General features: G+C 37.6%; 3 protein-coding genes across 3 annotated transcripts; 1 reads left to right on the plus strand and 2 right to left on the minus strand.

The window, feature by feature from the left end:
• LOC109850361 (RING-H2 finger protein ATL66-like) lies at positions 4,662-5,547 on the minus strand. The gene has a single exon (XM_020420377.1). It carries the CDS (start codon positions 5,526-5,528, stop codon positions 4,797-4,799), a length of 732 nt encoding a protein of 243 aa, XP_020275966.1. The 5' UTR covers positions 5,529-5,547; the 3' UTR covers positions 4,662-4,796.
• Positions 7,836-8,558, minus strand: LOC109850729 (RING-H2 finger protein ATL48-like). The gene has a single exon (XM_020420797.1). It carries the CDS (start codon positions 8,505-8,507, stop codon positions 7,887-7,889), a length of 621 nt encoding a protein of 206 aa, XP_020276386.1. The 5' UTR covers positions 8,508-8,558; the 3' UTR covers positions 7,836-7,886.
• Positions 14,760-20,592, plus strand: LOC109850865 (GRF1-interacting factor 2-like). The gene is made up of 4 exons (XM_020420940.1): positions 14,760-14,811; positions 19,099-19,175; positions 19,889-19,973; positions 20,070-20,592. The coding sequence occupies exons 1-4, from the start codon at positions 14,764-14,766 to the stop codon at positions 20,223-20,225; spliced, it is 366 nt and encodes a 121-aa protein (XP_020276529.1). The 5' UTR covers positions 14,760-14,763; the 3' UTR covers positions 20,226-20,592.

A 21,149-nucleotide genomic window follows, 5' to 3' on the forward strand; every position in this document is an offset into this window, starting at 1 on the left:
ATACACTCCTCAACAGAACAGAGTGGCAGAAAGGAAGAACCGAACTATCGTGGAGATGGCCAAGAGTCTCCTACATGAGAAGAACCTTCCCTACAAGTTTTGGGGAGAAGCAGTCAACACCGCAATGTACCTTCTCAACCGGTGTCCAACAAGAGCAATGGAGGACAAGACCCCCTTCGAAGCATTCTCAAGTAGAAAACCTTCCTTAAACCACCTTAAGGTTTTTGGTTGTGTTTGTTTTGCTCACATCCTAGGCCAGTTGATATCCAAACTGGAGGAGAACACGAGAAGGTGTATCTTTATGGGATACACAAGCCATACGAAGGGCTACAAGCTCTTCAACCCGAAATCTCAAAAGATCGTCATCTCACGGGATGTGGTCTTTGACGAATCAGCCAAGTGGAATTGGGGTCTCAAGAAGGAAGAGCAGGTGCCCACAAACTACATCTACCTAGATTCAGAGAGCACCCAAGATCCAGATCCAGAGCCAGATGTGCAAACTCCACAAAACGGTTCGAGTTCAACAAGCTCCGACTCAACCACACCAAGATCAAGTGCTAGCTCCTCAAGCACACCATCCAACTCTAGTCCTAGTTCTTCCTCCTCCTCAGGTACAACTCCATTAAGATACAGAAATCTTAATGAGATTTACGCTTCATGTAATTTTTGTATATTGAAGCCTGAGTCATTTGAAGAAGCCATCAAAGAAAAAGATTGGAAGAAAGCCATGCAGGAGGAGATCTCCATGATAGAGAAAAATGGCACCTGAGAGATGGTAGAGAAACCTGCAGCCAAGCCAATCATCGGCATCAAGTGGGTCTATAAGACTAAGCTGAACCTTGACGGGTCCATTAACAAGAAGAAGGCATGGCTTATGGCGAAAGGCTATTCACAAAAGCCCGGAGTGGACTTCAATGAAACCTTTACCCCTGTCTCCAGACTAGAGACAATTCGTCTCTTGATTGCTCTAGCTGCTGACCAAGGGTGGAAGGTATTCCAGCTCGATGTGAAGTCGGCATTACATCCATCAACCGCAACGGTTCGAAGTTGCAGGAGCCGAGGATAAAGTCTACAAGCTCCACAAGGCATTCTGCGGTCTCAAGCTAGCACCAAGGGAGTGGTATGAAGAGGTCAACTCCTACTTCACCCAACACAACTTCAAAAGGAGCCTTAGTGAAGCCACACTTTACATTCGAAGAGATGAGGTAGATATTCTCATTGTAGCTGTATATGTAGATAATATTATCTATAAAGGCAACAGTGAGAAGCTTATGCATGAGTTCAAGAAAGACATGATGGAGGTGTACGAGATGACAGATTTAGGCCTCCTTCACCACTTTCTTGGCATGGGGATCCAGCAGGACGAAGATGGCATCATCATTCATCAGCAAGCCTATGCACAATCAATCTTGAAGAAGTTCGGCATGGCAGACTACAAGCCCATCTCTACCCCACTGGTGGTCAGTGATAAACTCAAGAAGGGAGACAGTACCGAAGGAGAAGACCTCAACCTCTACAGAAGTATCATAAGGAGTCTCCTCTACCTCTCTAATACTCGACTTGACTTCATGTTTGCCTCAAGTCTCTTAAGCATGTTCATGCATTATGCAACAAGAGTGCACATGAGAGCTGCCAAACGGGTCCTTAGGTACATCCAAGACACCTAGAATTTTGGGATCCATTTTGAGAAGAACTCCTCAGTAAAGCTATTCGGATTCTGCGATGGTGACTAGGGAGGTGATGAAGATGACATGAAGATGCCTCTTGATACTACTTCACACTCGGATCAGGTGTGTTCTCCTGGGCGTCGATGAAGCAGGAGTCTGTGGCACTATCAACTGCAGAAGCCGAGTACATGGCGGCTTCTCAACCAGCATCACAAATTAAGTGGCTGAGAGATGTGCTTGAAGACATTGGTGAAAAACAACTGCAGCCTACTCCTCTCCTCTGCGATAACAAGTTAGCGATCACAATAGCAAAGAACCCTGTCTTCCACCAAAGGACAAGACATATCAAGAGAAACTACCACTTCATCAGGGACGCGATCGTGGACAAGGAGATGGAGGTCATCTACTGCAAAACTGAAGATCAAGCTGCAGACATTCTCACCAAAGCTCTGCCGAATGATCGCTTTTGCACGCTTCGATAACTAATGAGTATTAAACCTGCTAACCCCAGAGGAGGAGTGTTGAACTAATCAGTGTTTAGCAATCTAAACTACCCAAGAGCCATAGTATGATATCCTAGGTGGAAGAGAATCCTAAGAGTCAAAGTATAATAAGTGGGGTGGTATTCTAAGAGATGATTCTTTGTATTCTATGAAAGTAAATGTGTAGAGTATGAAGGGTCATGTATAAGTCTATATAAACCCATGCATGAAAAAAAGCACCAAATTCTCTATCTTCTTCTACATCTCTCTCTCTCTAATTCTCTATCATACTAGCCTTAGCCAAAGTTTTTCTTCACTACTCAGTTCAAAATTACAACATGGTATCAGAGTTTTGTTACGACAACTGAGTGTAAAGAAACTCTACCTCTACAAAAACACCAACACCCACTACCAAAACTCTTCCAAATAGCCTCCTCAAAATGACCGATATAACCGTCAATTCTCCAACTTCATCTCGGGTTCAAGTGGTTGACCCAATAGTCACTGAGTCCGATCCAAAACCTACCTCCGGCGAGATATGAACACCGATCTTCTCCAGAGAGAACTACGACTTTTGGCGGATCAAGATGAGGATGATATTCAGAGCGCATGACCTTTGGAAGCTGGTGGAGAAATGTTTCGAGGTGCCAGAAGATGAAGACTGTCTCACCCCGACGGAGCAGAAGACATTAAAGCTCAACTACATGAGGGATGCCAAAGCCCTCGGGTTGATCTAAAATGCCGTCTCCGACTCCATCTTCCCCATGATCTCCTACGAGGTGACAGCAAAGGCGACATGAGACATCCTCCAAGAAGAGTACCGTGGAAGTGAAAAGGTACGAGCGGTTAAGCTTCAAACTATTAGAAAAGAGTTTGAGCAAATCTCTATGAGAGTAGAAGAAAGACTCGATGATTTTCTTACTAGATTCACCAATGTTATAAATCAATTAAAAACATATGGTGAAGATGTAACAAATTAAAGAGTAGTTCAAAAAATTATTATTTCTCTCTAGTAGATATGACCCTATTGTAAGTGTGATAGAAGAAATAAAAGATATAGAGAAGCTTTCACTACAAGAGGCAATCGCATCCATCAAGGCGTTTGACCAAAAGCTTGAGAAGGGGAATGAAGCTTTAACCATGGAGAGAGCCTTCCAAAGCTTCAACATGAGCTCAAATCAACAAAGGAGCCAGAAACAAAAGAAGAAGAAGAAAGGAGGCAAGCCCAATTTTGCTCCAAAGCCTCAACAACAACAACAACAAAGTGACAACTCCCAACAAGGTAGCAAATCCACATGTAGAACTTGCGACACGTCTCATCAAGGGAAGTGCTGGTTCAAGGGGAAGCCCAAGTGCACCAACTGCTCCAGATTTGGGCATACCAAAGAGCAGTGCAGGATTCAAGGAACTCAAAACCAAAATTGCCGGAAAGTCTTTGCAAACCAAAAAGAGGACGGCGAAGGTGATGTTTTCTTTGCTTGTCATGGAGGAAAAGATAATGATGGTAGTCTTTGGTATATTGACAGTGGCTGTAGTAACCACATGACCGCGAACCGGTCACTGTTGATAGACTTAGACACATCCTATCTTGGTAGTGTTAAGATGGAAAATAGGAATATTATAAAATCTGAAGAAAAGGGTATCTTGGCTGTAAATACAAAGAAAGGAAAAAGATACATCAATAATGTAATGCTTGTACCGGGTCTAGAGGATAATCTGTTAAGTGTAGGTTAAATGCTCCTTAACGGTTATTTTCTAGTTTTTGGTGATCAAACAACAAAGATCTATGATGATAGGAGTTTCAACAACCTGGTGGCCAAAGTCAAGATGCAACCCAACAGAAGTTTTCCTCTCTCACTGCACTACTTGAACACTCAAGCTCTAAAGGTCGAAGAGGTGAACTCCTCTGGCTATGACACAAGAGGCTCGGGCATCTCAACTTCCAAAGCCTCAAGACTCTTCAAAGCAGAGAAATGGTGTATGGCCTCCCAACCATTGAAGGAGTTGAAGGTCAACTCCTACTTACAAGTGTTTGTATGTTTTTGATAAGGAGGAAGGAACTGTGGCCACACATTTGCCATGCCCCAAAGTACCCAGTCCTTGGTTTACTCCTTTCTGGATTATGCCTGCAACATTTTGAGGTCACTTTTTCATATGCCATACTTTTCAATGACGAACTTTCTTTGAACAGATTTTTGTTTAGTCAATATTCATGTTATATGCAATAAACTTATTTCAATGAATATGATATAGATTAAAGATGACTGCTTAGTGGATAGACGTCTTGTACTATTTGCACAAGTGTGGATAGACGTCATGACTGCATTTTTTTTACTCTTTAAGGAGTTGAAAAGAAAAAAAAATCACTCAAGGGGTGTATCCGCAGGTAGAACTACAATGGGTCTATGTGCCATTGGGCTATGGTTCGAAGGTTCGCAGTTAACCCTTCAGCGTATATGAGAGGTAAAGGAAAACAAGTATACTTGAAGAAGACTTGGTATGGCTGTGGAATTTGAAAATTTTTCTAGACATTTCATTACAAAAACGGTTTATCCAAATCTCATAGCATTTACGAACAACAAAGAATGACACATTTCCTGGCTTGACAACATCCTATTCACATATATTTACCAAAATGCAAATTCTATTATTGGCACTTGGAAGCTGCAAGTCCTTGCTCAACATTACATTCTCTAGGACTACAAGAAGTACCGACCCCCTTACCTCTTCCCCAACTCAACATCCTTCTCATCGCTGGTGATCTCATTCCCTCAATCGACATCCTGCTTGATGGTAAAGGCGAATTCATCGATGAAAGCCCATTAATCATTTGTCTCGGTATATCAATAATCAACATCCCCTTCTTTGTTTTCCCCCTAGAGCTTTCTTCATGATTCTGGCTAGTTGAAGGAATGTCCGATGAATTCCCAATTTCTGAAGTTGCCTCCAATTCGATGCTAACAATTTCCCAGCAGAGTGGACAGGTTCCATTCGAATCAAACCACATATCAATACACTCAACATGGAATCCATGCTTGCATTTAGGTAGAAACCTAGCATTTTCTCCGTCGTTTAGCTCACAGAGACAAACTGCACACTCTAAGCCTCCTTCCTCCTTATAGTCTTCAGACCGAAAGACTGTAATGTGGAGGGAGCGGAGGATGGAAGGATCAAGCGCATGTCGAGGGAGAGCAGGCTCATGAGGAGCGAAGATGAGTCTAGAGGAACGAGAAGGTCTAGAGTTACGAAGATAGCCTTTAGCGCGAATGTAGAACAAGAGGATGATAATGAAGAGAAGGAAGTTTAAGAAGACAATTGCTATTGTTATTTGAAGAGTTGTGGTGACTGAGATACCAGTATTTGAGGCATTTTTGTTCATTTGTTGATTATATGAATCTGCCATCTTTGTGATTTTTTTTGGAGGAGAAAGAGTTTATAAGGTGTTGAGGGATTGCAAGGGTCAAAACTTTAGTTTGATTTTGAGAGGAGAGGGAAAGAAGGAGCCACGTTTGACTGCGTGAAGGTAGGCTTTGAAAAGAGACTCAAAGTTGACCAACAAGATGTTTCTGTTTCTGGGGGGGTTCCAGGTATTGCTGCACTTGACAATAATGTGTAAGAATATACTAAGATATAAGTACGGTTAATTGCAAGCAGACCCCTTAGTATTATCTAAGTGTGAATAGACTCCTTGTAGTTCTATTTGTGGCTAATGGACCCCCTTGTAGTATTGGCCTAGGTGCAAATACACCTCCTTAATGAACTTTTTCAACTCTAGGGGTCTACCCGCCCACTCAAAACTTTTTTCTAACGATTTTAAGAGTAAAAAAAAAAAATTTACTCACGGGTTATATTCACAAAAATAAAACTACAAGGGGTCTATTTGCAACTGGGTGATACTACACGGTGTCTGTTCGCAATAAACCTATATAAATGTTGTGAATATAGAAGATGTTTACTGTTGCAGATTTAGGTAGGCAACTTGCACATGTTTTTTAGAGCATGTGCTGGTTTAATATCTCATTGCCATAGGTTTAAGATGAGTTAGGCAAGTGGGGTCTTATTTTAGACAGAATATGTGCATTTTTTTTCCTCTTTAGTCAGCAGTTTTTGAGAGAATGTGATAAGAAATTATTATGCATTGAAGAGTGCGTGCATCCTTAGCTGGGGCTTCAATTTTTTATTAACACTAACAATTGAAATGTGTGAGATAACTGCTGCCGTGTTTCTCAATCCTTAAATTGAGTTTATGCCCAACTGTAATAAAGTCTAAAAGAAAAGGTCAAAATGAGTTCCAGTGTTCCAATTAAAGAATATATAAAGTTGAGTTCGATCAGGATTGTAGGATAATATTATATTAATTTGGATATCAAATGCCTAATTATTATTATGAGAGATTGTATTAGGGACTAGAGCTCTTCATCAATTTGAAAGGTGCTCTTGGTCATTGTAAAGATTCAATCTATGATGGGTTGGGGTATATGATGATTCTTTTTGTACTCCATCTTTTAAAACAGTAGGTCTCTTGAATTCTCTCCGCGGATATAGGCAAGATTTATCCGAAAGATGCATGTCATGATGTTTCAAAACTAATTATAATATGATATATGGGCGCGTTTGGTTCCAATTTTTTATCGGTGAATCTCTGCCATAGTGTCAGAAATGTGGCAGGTTTCACCCTAAAACGCTTTTTTTGGGGGCGATTTGGGGTGAAATCTGCCACAGATGGGACACTGTGGCAGGTTTCCCCTACTTTCACCCTAAAAAAATCGGAACCAAACAGCCCTATATGTTGATATTTTGTCTCTCTTTGCAATTTGAAAACGAAAGGCTTGGTGCATACAGCTGTTTTGATAATGAAATTTTCCTTTTGTTTTGAGTCAATTTTTAAAGGCTCTGGGCTTATGACACTGGGCTTATGACACTGAAACATTTTTTATAGAACAAAAATTAAGATTATAATTACATTGCTGCTTACTCTTTTTCTTTTCTTTCTTTTTTGACAAAGAGGAGATAAATATATATTTTTTTTCCAAAGATGCTTCAAAGAGCCTTTATTAAGAAGACGTTTCGAAAAGTAAAAAAGATGGATAGTCACAGAAACAGGTAGTTTTCATCCAAAATCCTAAAAGTTACCCATTGCAGTCTTAATTTAATTAACAGTGTATCAAGCTCTATTTGGTTTAAGTAGATATTTTTATGGAAAACTCCTCAGGGATCCCAAAATAGGGGACCCCTGAGGGGACAGGTGAGGTGTCAGCTTGATGCACTGTTCATGAACAGTGCATCAATCCCCCAGGGGCTGACACCTCACCTGTCCCCTCAGGGGTCCCCTATTTGGGGTCCATGTAGCAACACCCTATTTTTATACATCATCAGATATTTAAGGCTTAAGACATTCTACAGGTAAAATTTCAGGTAATTTAGCACTGAACGAATAGTTTCTAGTGCAGGAGACTGGAAGAAAAAAAATTAATCTATATTTGGACTTTTCATATAATGCACTTTTTCAGGTTTTGCTGGCATTTTAAAGCAAAATTTATGTCAGATGATCTCCTATTCTTCATAGTTCTTTCCAGTAATGCCTGTTTTTGAAATCAAATTTCCAGTAAACACTTATTCTTTCAAATTTTGCCTCATAGGAATTTATCAGCTGAATCAAGTAATAACTAGTAATGCACATCAAAATCTCGAAAGTAACTCATACATTTACCCAACTATTTTGCTTGAATTGCTCAGCTCACAAGCTACTGGCTGATTCTGATACAGGAATGCTCTTCTGTATTCCTAGCTCAATATCAGAACAAACACAATTACTGTCTAAACTTCTTCTCAGAGATCCCAACCTGTCCAAATCTGGCACCTTTGTCACTGGATTCTGTGTTTCTTCAGTTCGCTGAGTTCCTGAAACTGCTTCAAGAGACTGAACAGGAATCTCAGCCAAGTTGACGGGGTTTCTACACAAAGGACATGTTGAGTTTGAGAGAAACCACGTATCGATGCACTCGATATGGAACCCATGCTTGCACTTGGGCAGGAACCTGATCTTTTCTCCATCATTTACCTTCGACAAACAAACTGCACACTCAAGGCCACACTCTACTAATTCTTTAGTTTGAAAGAGAGTAACAGGGAGGGATTTTATGATGGACTGATCAAGTGCTTGTTTTTGGAGATTTAGATGATGAGAGGTGGGAGTAGAGAAACCGATCGTTCCTGAATAACCCTTCACTCGAAGGTAGAGTACAAAGGCGACGATGAAGAGGAAGAAGGTAATAATGACCAATGCTACAGTGATCTCCCCCGTTACGTTTGTAGAGAGACCGTTGTTGGCGTTGAAACAGTTATCGGAATCAGACATGGGTGTGATGAGAATATGTGGAGCTTGAGGTCACAAGTGATGGATCAAAATAGGAGGGCATTACTGAGTTTATATAAGAGGTTGCAGGTTGTTAGAACGAGAGTTAAGCTTATACTTATACTCTAGCCAAGTCGAAGAGTCCAACCACTATACAAAACTCTAATGTTGTAGTGAGGATTTGAGGTTATAAGCTTATACTCTAGCAAGTTGTCACTTTTCAGGTGACAATGTTACTCAAGGAAAACTTTTCACATGACGACGAAATTCACTCATATCTGCTAAATATAAATTCTACACTGCTCTTTTCAGGTAAAGATAAATAAAAAAAGGTGAAATGATAGCATAAACTTTTTTACTCTATCCGTTAATTATGTTTATGAGAATTTCCAATAGTCCACGTCGTTTAGTATAATTTGTAAGTTCACAGGGATTTACTATGATCTACAATACGCATAAAAGTTTAGGGGTTTTTGTTAAATTAACCCCATTTTGGGGGGAGGAGCAGTACAAATTCGACAAAGTGCAATGCAAGTTAAGTCAGTTGTTGTTTGTTTCTAGAGATCAACTTGGTAGTGTAGTGAATCCCACATTATCTTCTTCCTTCTTTCTTGTCCTTATCATTGAATTCACTCATTCACTTCCCTTGTTTTTCTCCATAAATCAAGAGATTTTCTTATTGGTAAGATTTTGTAATTGATTGGTACCTTGATTAGATCATAGAAATGAATGTATATTAGTATGATTAAAATTAAAAATATGATTATGTGCGTGAATGTGGTCCCTAGCACACTGACCCCAGCGCACTGAGTTTGTGCATACAGTGGTTTTTAGCTGGAAATCATTGTAGAAAAGAACATTAGAGGGTAGGAGCAAAGGCAACAGGCTCAGGGAAAAGAGAGTGTGTACAAAAAAATTCATTTGAATATAATGCTTATATGATATCTATAGTTTAGAACCTCCATAGTATTGACACATAACCCTCATAGGATGCAATATATGTTGTACTATACGGTGTACTCTTGTGTACGTTGTACAAATTTATCTTATCTTATGGTACGGCATTTTATTATAAAACATTTTTAATGAAACGCGAGAATTTGTTTATTTTTGTATGCAGAGAAAATTTTTGTCATGTGACCAACCTCAAATTTAAAAATTATATATGCTTTTTTTTTTGTTTCTTCTTCTTTGATCTTGTGATTAGTATCAATCATGATGAGCCACATGACTGCTCCTGTTAACTTGAGCAGAATTTTACAGTTTTACTTTGCCAACAAAAAAAAAATATGAAGAAGGGTAAAGCTTGGTGTGCATATATTGTGTTCTTCTTCATATATCTTGGAGAAATTTAACTTTGGTTGTTTTTGTTCTGATATTGTTCTTGAACTAACATTTTTCAAAATTCGGAAGCCAGTGCCTCAGAATCCAAAACTGATGACTTGCATGACAAAATTCTCAGACACAACACGTACGTTGCCACCCATTTTGGTTTAGAGACTGGCATCTGCATGATCCTGACACAAGTCTTGCACGTTTCATCGTCACAAGAAGCAAAATCCAATTTTTCCTTCTTTTGATCAGTAAAAATATGCAAAAACAGAAAGGGTTTTCGCGGATACAGGTGTCTTAAATCTTTCATATTTAGAAATTAGGGCTAGAGTAGTGTTATATGCCCTTAAACATCCAATACATTTTTTTATTGATTATTAATTGAGTTTATTATCTAGAGTAGTGTTATATGCCCTTAAACATCCAATACATTTTTTTATTGATTATTAATTGAGTTTATTATTGCACATGTTGTTTGGGTATCTTTTTATATAATTGTTATACTATCCTTAGAGATTATTTTGTTAGATCATGCAATGTGATGATCACTTGCTTGGAGATATGATCTAATTCAGATATTTCTTAAATTTGTGCTTGACCTATAACTAGTAAATGATAGCTTAGTTATGACAGGTTATTATGCATGACAACGACATATTAGATGTGATGGTTGATCTCAGCTATCGGAAATGAAGATTTCCCCGGGTGTATGTCATAAGCGCATATTAGATATGTGTAGCGCAAGACCTTATTTGGATTCTCTAGGACGAGTCACCTAAGAGAGAGAATCCAAATTGTTACATGGTCCCTTAGACTTGATGATATTATCATTTTCGATTTGATAATCTAATATACTTTGATATGATGGTTAAGCTTGTTTTACAAGTGTTATACAGCCTGAAATATTGGGTTATTAGATTTCATTTAGGGAAGTGATGGATATCTAGATAGGATCCAGTATACTCATTTTTATGAGTTAATTTATTATGCATATCCCATGAATATATTAAATTCCCGTCGACGGGTGGTTTTTGAAAATTATTTTTCTAAATTTATTTTCTTATAAAATAAAATATTTTTGTTGTTTCAAAAATGGTTTTTTATTTATGATCATGGGATTGCAATTTTAGGAATGAGCAAGTAGGTGATTTGTCCTGCTCAATAAAGTTTCCTAAAATCAATTGATACTGGAGGGGACTGAATGTAAGATAATATTATTCATGAATATTTAATCCCATATTATGGAAGAGCTTTTATGAACAGTTGGTCGGATAGGGATTTGATTGTTAAATTAAAATTATTAATTTGATTAATAATTGGTTCTCGATATGGGACCCAATTGGTCTCACTAATGTCATTAGAAGAGGTATACATACAATGCAATTCTAATTCTATCCTTAATTGTTATGGATAAAGTTTTTGAACAAATCTATTTCTATCCTAATTGTTATGGAAAGAATATTCTATCTTTAAATATTATGGATAAGAGTTTTAAACAATTAAGAATTGTTTTGAAATTGAAATCCATAAGGCAGATCCAATCCTATATATAGGGCTCATATGTAGCCTCAAAAAAGGATGAAAAAAAGGAAATAGATTTTGAGAACCTATCTCTCTGTATTGTTCCTCTTCGGTGACGGGTGGATTTCAGTTGGAGGCTTTTTCTCTTGAGAAAGCTACTGTGTTGATCTTGGGACTGATTATCAAAGAAATTCAGAAAGCGTTTCAGGTTTTTTTCTAGATTTTAATTAATTTCGATTAATCTACATGATATGCATCTTTTCCGCTGTATTGTATATTATGTGTCCAACAATTAGTCCGTCAAATCATTGCAGTTTCTATTAGGTCTTCTAATTCTTATAAGCTATGTTCCAATTAGTCCCTCCGGTGCCTAAAATTAAGTTTGGAAGTGGGATGCTATAGGGAACGGCAACCCGGGTTCAATCATCCTAGATTCGTGGTGGAACATGAACCAATTCACCAACTCGAGCAACCTGATTTAGAATTTAAACCAGTTAAAATTTAAAAAAAAAGAAGAAGCTCTTTTTCAAAAGATGAAAGGACGAAAAAAATTGAGAGAGTAAGCAAGAAAAGTATGCATATATTAAATTGCAACAAGACCTGAAGGTTAGTTTACCTTTACTTATATCAACTAACATATTTCAAAAGCTCTAATTTCGACATGTAAGAACTGAACTTAAAACATACCACGTTCTCTCGCTACCTACGCTCGTCGCACCCAATCTGGCGTACCGCTCCTCCAAACATTCTTTGGACCGAAACGAACCAACTTTGCTCCAGTGATCTCCCATGTAATATACTAACACAATTTACGAGATAAAGCAGCACCTAAACAAAGTTAGGCCCTCAACTTAGTTAACCTCTTCGAAATTAATGGGAGAACACGTGGAATCATCATCATCTTAAGGACAATTCATAGCCTGGAGCTTCTATTAGATTATAAAATTATCATGTTTCAATCACGGATATTTAACTGGTTCGGTTCAATCTTTAGGCTTGATTAGTGCTAAGCTTCAATTTCACAAGGGCAAGTTATGGGCTGGATTGGGCCGGCCAAGGGTCACTAGGCTCTGCTCTATCGAAACATTTGTATGTGCATGTCAATGTCGAAGTTAAACTGGTCCCAAACTTGACACCCTATTACCAGTTACCACCCCTGACTCTAAAACACCACATGGGGGCAGCAAGAAGGTTAGATTTGTCAACTTCCCTACTAACTTAAAATGTATTTAGCAAAAACTTATTCAGAATGGACGTTGATACACACTCTTGGTTTGGGGTGTGTATATTTTTTCTGTAACAGTCATTTTGTTAATTTAGCTGGCTGGATTACCTTTGTGATAATCCATCCTAGAATGAGACCATTTTTTTCAGTTTAAAAAGAGGCCCTTCCTTAAATTAGATTATCTTTAGATCAGTCCACTCTGTTTTAACCCTAAACCGGATTAGTATGAAGTTGCCGGGCGCACCCCGTATTTGAGATTCGAGTCTGATCCATCCATAAAGTGATTTCGGCAAATAATATTTTGGACCAGGTTCAGATCAAGTCTGTCACACTCACGACCCGTATTGTTAAATATTAGTAATATCTTTATGAGCTGGTTAATTTGTATATGTAAACTTAATAACTACCAGTACAAGACCAGGGAAAAAACTTTTAATCTCGGAACATCCATATTCTGAACATTAGGAGCAAAATAGTTAGATAATGTGCCAGAAAATCTATACTAATTTTTTAGAAGTTTATTTGTAATTTTTGAAACTTTCAATTGCAAATTGTTCATGGAGCTTTTTAATAAAAGGTTTAAGGGGAGTTTTGTAAAAACTTATGGGGTTATTTGTAATTTTTAAAATAGAGATTTATGTAAATTTTCTAGGAAGTTATTTGAAAATTTTATGGTTGTTTATAAAATATCTAGGGTCTGTCTGTGAAAATTCGGGGGTCTGTTATATTTTGGAAATTAGTGGAGGTTTGCTTGTAAATTGTTAGGGGCTTTTTGTGAAAATTTCCATTTATAAATTTCAAAACACTTAAGGGGTTATTTATAAAAAAAATAAGGGGCTATTTATGATTTTTTAAGTTTTCTTTTGTAGGATTTTTTAAATAAATTTTAAGGGGGTTATTTTTAAATTTTAATTTTTTTTTGAAAAAAAAAACAGTCCACCCAGTATCCATTCAGCAAAAAATTAAGAATAATAAAGAGGTCATCAATAATTAACCAAAAAATTTAAGAAAGATTTACTATGATAATAGAGAAAGTGCTAGGAGCCCCTATTGATGAATTTCAAAATTTAAGGACTCCTATGAAATATTACTATAACATTAGCTGCATAACTTGTGCCAAAAATAATTTTTTTTGTATGTACAGTCCTCTCTTTAATATTTATAGTATGACCCTTCAAATTTTAATACTTGCAAAATTACCACTAACATATTACTATTCGTAAACTTACCCTTTCAAGACTAGCATATTAAGTCTTTCTACGGGCTCCAACTCAAGAATATTGCATTTAAACAAGAAAATGTCAAAGTTCCAATGACTCCAAAGAGGCTTGCAATGATTTCTGGTTTAAAAAACTAAAATTGATGAGTGAAAGGGGAATTGGGGGTCATTCAAATCCCAAGAAGGTCAATTTTGCAAATGTAGAAATACGAGGAGTACATATGCCAAAAAAAAAAATCATAATAATAAGAACAATTTTTCAAAACCGCCTGATTTTTTTTTTTTTCCAAAACCGACTGTTTTTTTTTTTATTTATCAAAATCGACCCGGTTTTGTGATTAGCAGGCTAATCACTATCTTAAATAGTCGGGGTTGGCAACCCCGACTATTTAGGATAGTGATTAACATGCTAATCACCCTTTAATTAGGGTTTAACCCCCTCCTAAATAGTCGGGGTTGGCAACCCCGACTATTTAGGATAGTCATTAACCTGCTAATCACAAAACCGGGTCGGTTTTGATAAAAAAAAAAAAAACAGTCGGTTTTGAAAAAAAAAAAAAAAATTCAGGCGGTTTTGAAAAATTGTTCTAATAATAATACTAATAAACCCAAAATAAAAATAGCAGGCAAACAGCCCACGGTTGCATCTGCATCACGTGCGTCAGGTTTCGCAGGCTCTGCAGTGGGCGGCTGGTTTTCAGTGATGTTGGGCTCACTTCTCATAAATTCCAATTTGTCTCAAATTTCCAAGCGAATTAAAAAAAAAAGAAAAAGAAAAAAAGGCCACGCCTTTTCCCCCTCGCTTCGCTCTTCAGTCCCTCTGCCGCCATTTTCGTCCCTCATATTCTCTCCTCTTCAACCAATCACTGACAGGGATTTCTCTGTGTGTACAGTGAGAGAGAAACTTCTAGAGAGAGAGAGAGGAGAGAGAGAGAGAGAAGAGATTGGAGGCATGGCGCCCAATGGGCTCAGTTCCTCCTGCCGGCATCACCACCGAGCAGATTCAAAAGGTATATTTCAAAAAAAAAAAAAAAAAAACCAATCTTTTTCACATTTGGGTGCCCATTGGATATTGATTTTCCTCTCGTTTCTTCTTTCTCGCCTTTTGGAACTTTGCAATTACTCGTGGTGCGGTTTTCTTTTGGAAAGGAGTAAATTTGATTACTCTTGTAGCAAAAAGGAGAAATCTTGATCTTGTCCTATGTAAAAAAAAAAAAAAACTATACAAGTATATTGGCGTAGTTTCCTTCGAAGTTGTGGACATATAGTAAAAGCTAGAAATTGCACGAGTAGCTGTTTGTGGGATTGAAATCGTAAATGCGTGAAGTTTGCGAATTTGTTTTTCCACCACATTTTTTCTCCATGCCGGTGGTGAAGAGCGACATCTTCCGTCGTGCTACTTCTAAATTGTGGGAGGCGAGATATCTTAACTTTATTCTTTTTATTGTAAGTTGTGCCTTTATGAATAGTTAGAATGTAATGGCATTAACCCTCAACCCTCACCGCAACTTCGGAGAAAGATGTGGTGCAGTGAAGGGAATCTTTAGATGATGATATCAGAGCAATCCTGGTTCAAATTTCAGGTGACAAAATTAAAGAAACTAAGAGGTAGCGCTGCGTGAGTCCGTGTATTGGACCATGAAAAAGGGGGCTCAACCTCGAGGGTCCATGTTTGAGTATACAACTTGAACCCTCAACCCTCACAATAACTTCGGAGTTCTTGTGGAGTGGAAAGGACCGTTGATATATGAATCATAGGAATTTGGATTCTTGAAGCCAACATTTTGCATCCCCTTTTATGACATAGATCTTTGCATCTAGTTCCACATCAGCTGGAGAACTTATTCTTGGATATGGGCCTTGAGTATGAGGCTTCCGTGTGAGCGGTCTATCCCTTATCAACACTCATATCTCTGCGGCCATGTGTACTTGTTGGTGAAGATAAGCTTGAGTACTTATTCTTCAGTTGATTGTATCTTTGCATATTTAGCTTATCAAGGCATTTAGTCCTCTAGGTCCTAGGGGAAAGGTGGAAGCTGTCATTGCCTTTCATTGGACCACATTGAAAATTTACTTTGAAATTGATCCAGTTGGGGCGATGAAGTTCTTATTAGCTGTTCACTTTGAAATTGTTCCACTTTGAAGTTCTTATTAGCTGTCCACATCAGCTGAAGTTCTCTTATATTTTACGAACTTACCGTTGTTGTGTTGATCATCATAGTCCTTGTGATCCATCAACCTTGTGCTATAAAATCCAGTCAAATTGACTCTTCACATTCAAGACAGTCTTGTAAACCATAATTCATTATAAACTCGCGATGGAACTAGCAGCATGCACATGAAAACAACCGCAAAGACAACCAATCCTTTATACCATTTGGTTGCTTTCAGGGTTAGTCTCCTTTGTTAACTTAACCACTTCATATCCTTCTTAATTGCGTCTAACCAATTTCTCTTAAATCTACATCTTTTACTCCATGCTTCATTAATTGTAATCTTATATCATCTTGTAATTGGTGCATTTTGTAACCATTAGTGCACGTGGTCAAACCATCTCAATCGATTCTCTCATTTGCAGTGTTGTAAAAAACGCCCTGGGCGGCCGCCTAGGCGGCCGCCTAGGCGGAGGCGGTGCCCCCACCGTGCAGTTTAGCCTTGGGCGGCCACCTTTGGGCGCTGGGAGCGCCTAGGCGGCCGCCCAGGGCTAAGCGGGCCGCTTAAGCGGCCCGCCCCACATTTTCAAGGCCCAAAACAAGAGCTGGGCGCTCCCAAAACCCAAACCAAAAACTACCTGGTGCTGGGAGATCGTCTTCGAGCTCGTCTTCAACGACCGAACTCGTCGTTCTCATCTCCGACGTCTTCCGAGCTCGTCGTTCTCATCTCCGACGTCTTCCGAGCTCGTCGTTCTCATCTCCGACGTCTTCCGAGCTCATCTCCGAGGTCGTCGTTCTCATCTTCGAGCTCGTCCTCTACTTCGAGTTCGTCGTTCTCATCTCCGCAGAAAGAAGAACAGCAGCGACATTTTTAACTTGTTTTTTGGGTTCGGGTATGCTCTTAAGCTTTCAAAACCCTCCAACTTATTTTCCTTGATTTTTAACTCTTTTTTTTCTTGGATTATATTCATTATTTGAGTTCGGATATCCATTACTATTATAAAAATCAGTTTTTAGAGCTTACTGATTTATCTGGATTTTTTTTTCATCTACTATTTATTTGTTTCTCTTCTATTACTAATGAAATGAGGTTTTTGAAGGAGGTTTATGTCGTTTATATGTTCTGGGTAAATTGTCAACGATGCTATTGCTATGTATATGTCAAATCTTATATTAAAGTTCGCTGCTGTTCTTTCTTCTGCAGACAAAGCTATGTATATGTTAACTTATTATCTCAAGCTCAAGGAAATTAACTGCTCCTAGCCTTATGTTAACTTAATATATTTATATCATATTTAGTTTAATTGTTTAAGACTGTAAGTTTATTAGTTTAATTGTTTAAGTTTAATTTTCCTATTTCATATGAAAAAGTATCTGAGTGTACAACAGAATATGCATCACCACAGTCCACAACAGACTTATGCTCCTTACATTTGTCTTTGTCATGTTCATTCTCTGCATCTCTGCATTTGCTCAAAGCTTACATGCAATAATTGTGTATCACTGTATCTGTATTGAGTTGAGTGCTGAAACTATAATATTCACACTCCCTACATTTAGATTTGCAGCAATAACGAATGAAGTTGCAGTTTTTGACCTACAAAATAGAACAATAATTAGTTGTAGTTATTGAAGTTGCAGCAATAACGAATGAAATTGCAGTTTTTGACTACAAAAATAAGTTAACAGTAAGGAAAATTACACATGTGAGAGTTTATATATTTTTTGTTTTGAGATTCTGTGTTAGGAATTAGAATTACAAATTGAATCTGTTTAACTGTATTTATTATTTAAGTTTAGTTTTAAGTTTAATTTTAAGTATATGAATGATTTGTTTGTTCATTTATTTCAGAATGTCGGGTGTTCATTTATTTCACAAAGTTTTAGACTATTCCTGTTTGACTATCTTTTTGCTGATGTTTTGGGACATAAACTTCTAGTTATTGGATATTATATGCCTTGTCATTTAGTATGTATGCATCTTTGATTGACTATTATACTTTGGATAGCATATGTGTTGGTATTTTTGTATTTATGCATTGTTGATTGAGTATATGTATTTATCTTCAAGTATCACAATTAAAAAAAAGAAAAACCGCCCAGAAGAAAAAAACCGCCCAGAAACCGCTTAGGCGCCCGCCTAGGCGTCTAAGCGCTGGGCGCCAAGTCCGGCGCCCAGGAGCGCCCAGCGTTTAATGTAACATTGCTCATTTGTATCCTCAATAAGAACAACATCTAACCTCCTATGGGTACACTCATTTCTTATCCCATCTCTTGGCGCATCTCACATGAAGACCTGTTTCTCAATATTGGGATTATGTTATCGTTTAATTTCACACAATTGGGTGCTCTTCCCTTGAATCTTCATCAATTGCCTATGAGTAAACCAAGAAAAATCTTTTGGGCTCCTGTTCTAATGGACTACCATCTAGACTTCTAGTTTATTGTATTGAAGAGGTTAAAGAACAATATTGGTGGCATACTTGGAACTACTCTTTAACACTCAGTTAGATACCTATCCACTACTAGCTATTAAATCACTGCAATTATCTTTGATGAAGAATTTTCATGTGACCTGAGAAGTTTCCTCATAAATTAGTTGAGCGTCATAACACTAGGCCTATCCCTATCTGCTCATGCTTGTAAAAATTGAGGTCATTATATCGAAACTACCCATTCTATATTCATTTCAACACCAATAATCTACTTTGACTCATAGTCTTTCTTCTAGATCACTTAGAGTAATTTAGCTGGCACAAAAATATGGGGTTTATTTCAGAATAAATTTATGTTATGTTTCCCGTATAGATAGTTTTTGTATAATCTACTTTAATTTCTCAATGAGTATTACTTTTTTTTCCCTTAACATTTTGTTATATCAAGACAGCCTTACATAACAGATGGAATGTTGTTCTATGTTGGGCTCACAACTTCAATTCTTTTTATTCATATAAAGTATTTGAAAAGCTTCTTGGTGTTGTTGATGATTTGTATTTTCTGCATGACAATGATTTATATTTTTGTCCTGAGATACTAGCATGTAAACTCTATCTACTGTGTGGAAAGTACTTAACTTGGAGAACTAATATATGTTGATATTAAAGGTTTTGATATCTAAAACTAATTATGTCATATTTGGTGCAGTACTTGGATGAAAACAAGCAGCTGATTCTGGCAATTTTGGATAATCAAAATATGGGAAGGCTAGGCGAGTGTGCCCAGTAAGTAACTTGAAGTGTATAACTGTTATTTATGGTCTTCCTGCTTCTACATCTTCTTTCTCTACAGTTAACATGCTCTATGTAATTTTCAGAATTATACGTTTCTCTTCTTTTTACCTTTATCTATCTTTTACGCCAGTGACTAGCATCCAATTCACTAGTCTGTTCCGTACCTTCAGTACTCCGTAATATTACAGAATACCTTTTGATCTTCTTGATTGCGTGGACAATTATTTGATGGCTACAAAATTTCACTGAGCAAAATAGACTGTTCAAAACAATGAAGATTACCATAGAGCTTCTGCCAATGTATTTGAGGATTGGCCTTATCAGTCTTTAACTTTAGGCAGATAATGTGAAGTGTTTATTATGCATGCTTAGTAGTTAAAACCTAGTCGGATCTACATGTGACATGTTTGTAATCTAGTCTGTGTTCTAGGCAAGTTTGTATGCGTTTTCATGGAAAGATCAAAGTTCAACATGATTGCTAGAGCTAAGTTCGGAGGTAGCCGATGCAGCTGTCACTTTGTCATGTCTCTTTTCCCCCCTGTTTTTGATTCCTTAGGAATTCAAGGCTAATAGGGTTCTGCTACTATGTTATATGTTCGATTCTGCTTACTTTTGTACTGTTTTATGCAAGATTTACATCGACTGCCATATACTTACATATCTTGGGACGTACACAATTTCTGATGACTAGAAAACATTTTCAGGTATCAAGCACAGCTCCAAAAGAACCTATTGTACCTAGCTGCAATTGCCGATGCCCAACCACAATCTCCAGCAATGCGTCCTCAGGTAATAAATACCTTCTCTTATAGAGAGTATAGATGCTTTCTTAGTGTAAGTTGTATTCAATTCAAAATTCATCTTTTTTTTTGTCTCCAATTGAAGATGATACCTCAAGCTGCAATGCCTCAAGGTGGTAAGCAGTACATACAGCAAACACCAAATTTCCCTCCGAAGACAACATTACAATTAAGCCCCCAACAAGTTCATGAATTGCAGCAGCACAATTTCACCATCCATCGATGCCATTCATGGGCATGAGACCCATTGGAGCCATGAATGGCATGCATGCATTTATGAACACTGAATCATCTCATGGACGAGGCAACAACGAGAATTCTGCTGCTGATAGCCACAAGAATTCGGAAGCTGAGCCCTCAGAAAACCCTCAAAGACCAGAGGATTCCAACCTGTGATAATTTGTTAGGGATTCTATGAACATTTCCATGTCTGTTGTTAAACACTGGTTCGGACTCTTTAGACATAAACTGAAGAGTGTTACTGTATCCTCTTAAAGTGGCGGGACAACCATTAAAATTTGCAATTTTTGCAGCTTGATGCTCAATTGTTTGGAGTCAATACAGAATTTATCTTGATCAAAATAAAATTTATGTGATGTGTTAGTTTGTTGCAGCTCAGTTATGAACGCTCTAGAAATCAATTTGTGAATGTTTATGTGACATATTGAGAGATTTTTAGACTCAACTAATTAAATTCTGATTTATTAGATCTAATCTTAAAGCATGATTACAAGATCCAACGGCTGAAAAAAGTAGGAGGAGGAGATTCCTCCTCCTCCTCCTAATAGCATAATAGTCCAACTCCATTTTTTTATGTACTAAATTTCTTTTTCATTCAAGATGAATCAGAGTCATATATTCATCAGACAAATAGAAGATAATGATAGAAGAAGCGACACCTTCATTTCCTAATTGAAGCTTGCACATTAACTTCTAGCTCAAGCCACCTCGCCCCATGGTTAACGTCACTAAAATTATTTATCATTATTGTACTTTTAAGTCGTTAAAGCTCCAAATGAAGTTAAAAAAAAAATATTATATACGTTGCTCTTAGTTGCTTATCTACTCAGCTGCTTCTACTGACAAAATATATTATATTTCACATGGATTAGATCCGGCGATAACTACTTTCCTTTGATATCTTTAAAGAAAGGGTAAATTATAC

Source organism: Asparagus officinalis, chromosome 7 (assembly GCF_001876935.1).
Source record: "Asparagus officinalis chromosome 7, Aspof.V1, whole genome shotgun sequence".
Classification (NCBI taxonomy): domain Eukaryota; kingdom Viridiplantae; phylum Streptophyta; class Magnoliopsida; order Asparagales; family Asparagaceae; genus Asparagus; species Asparagus officinalis.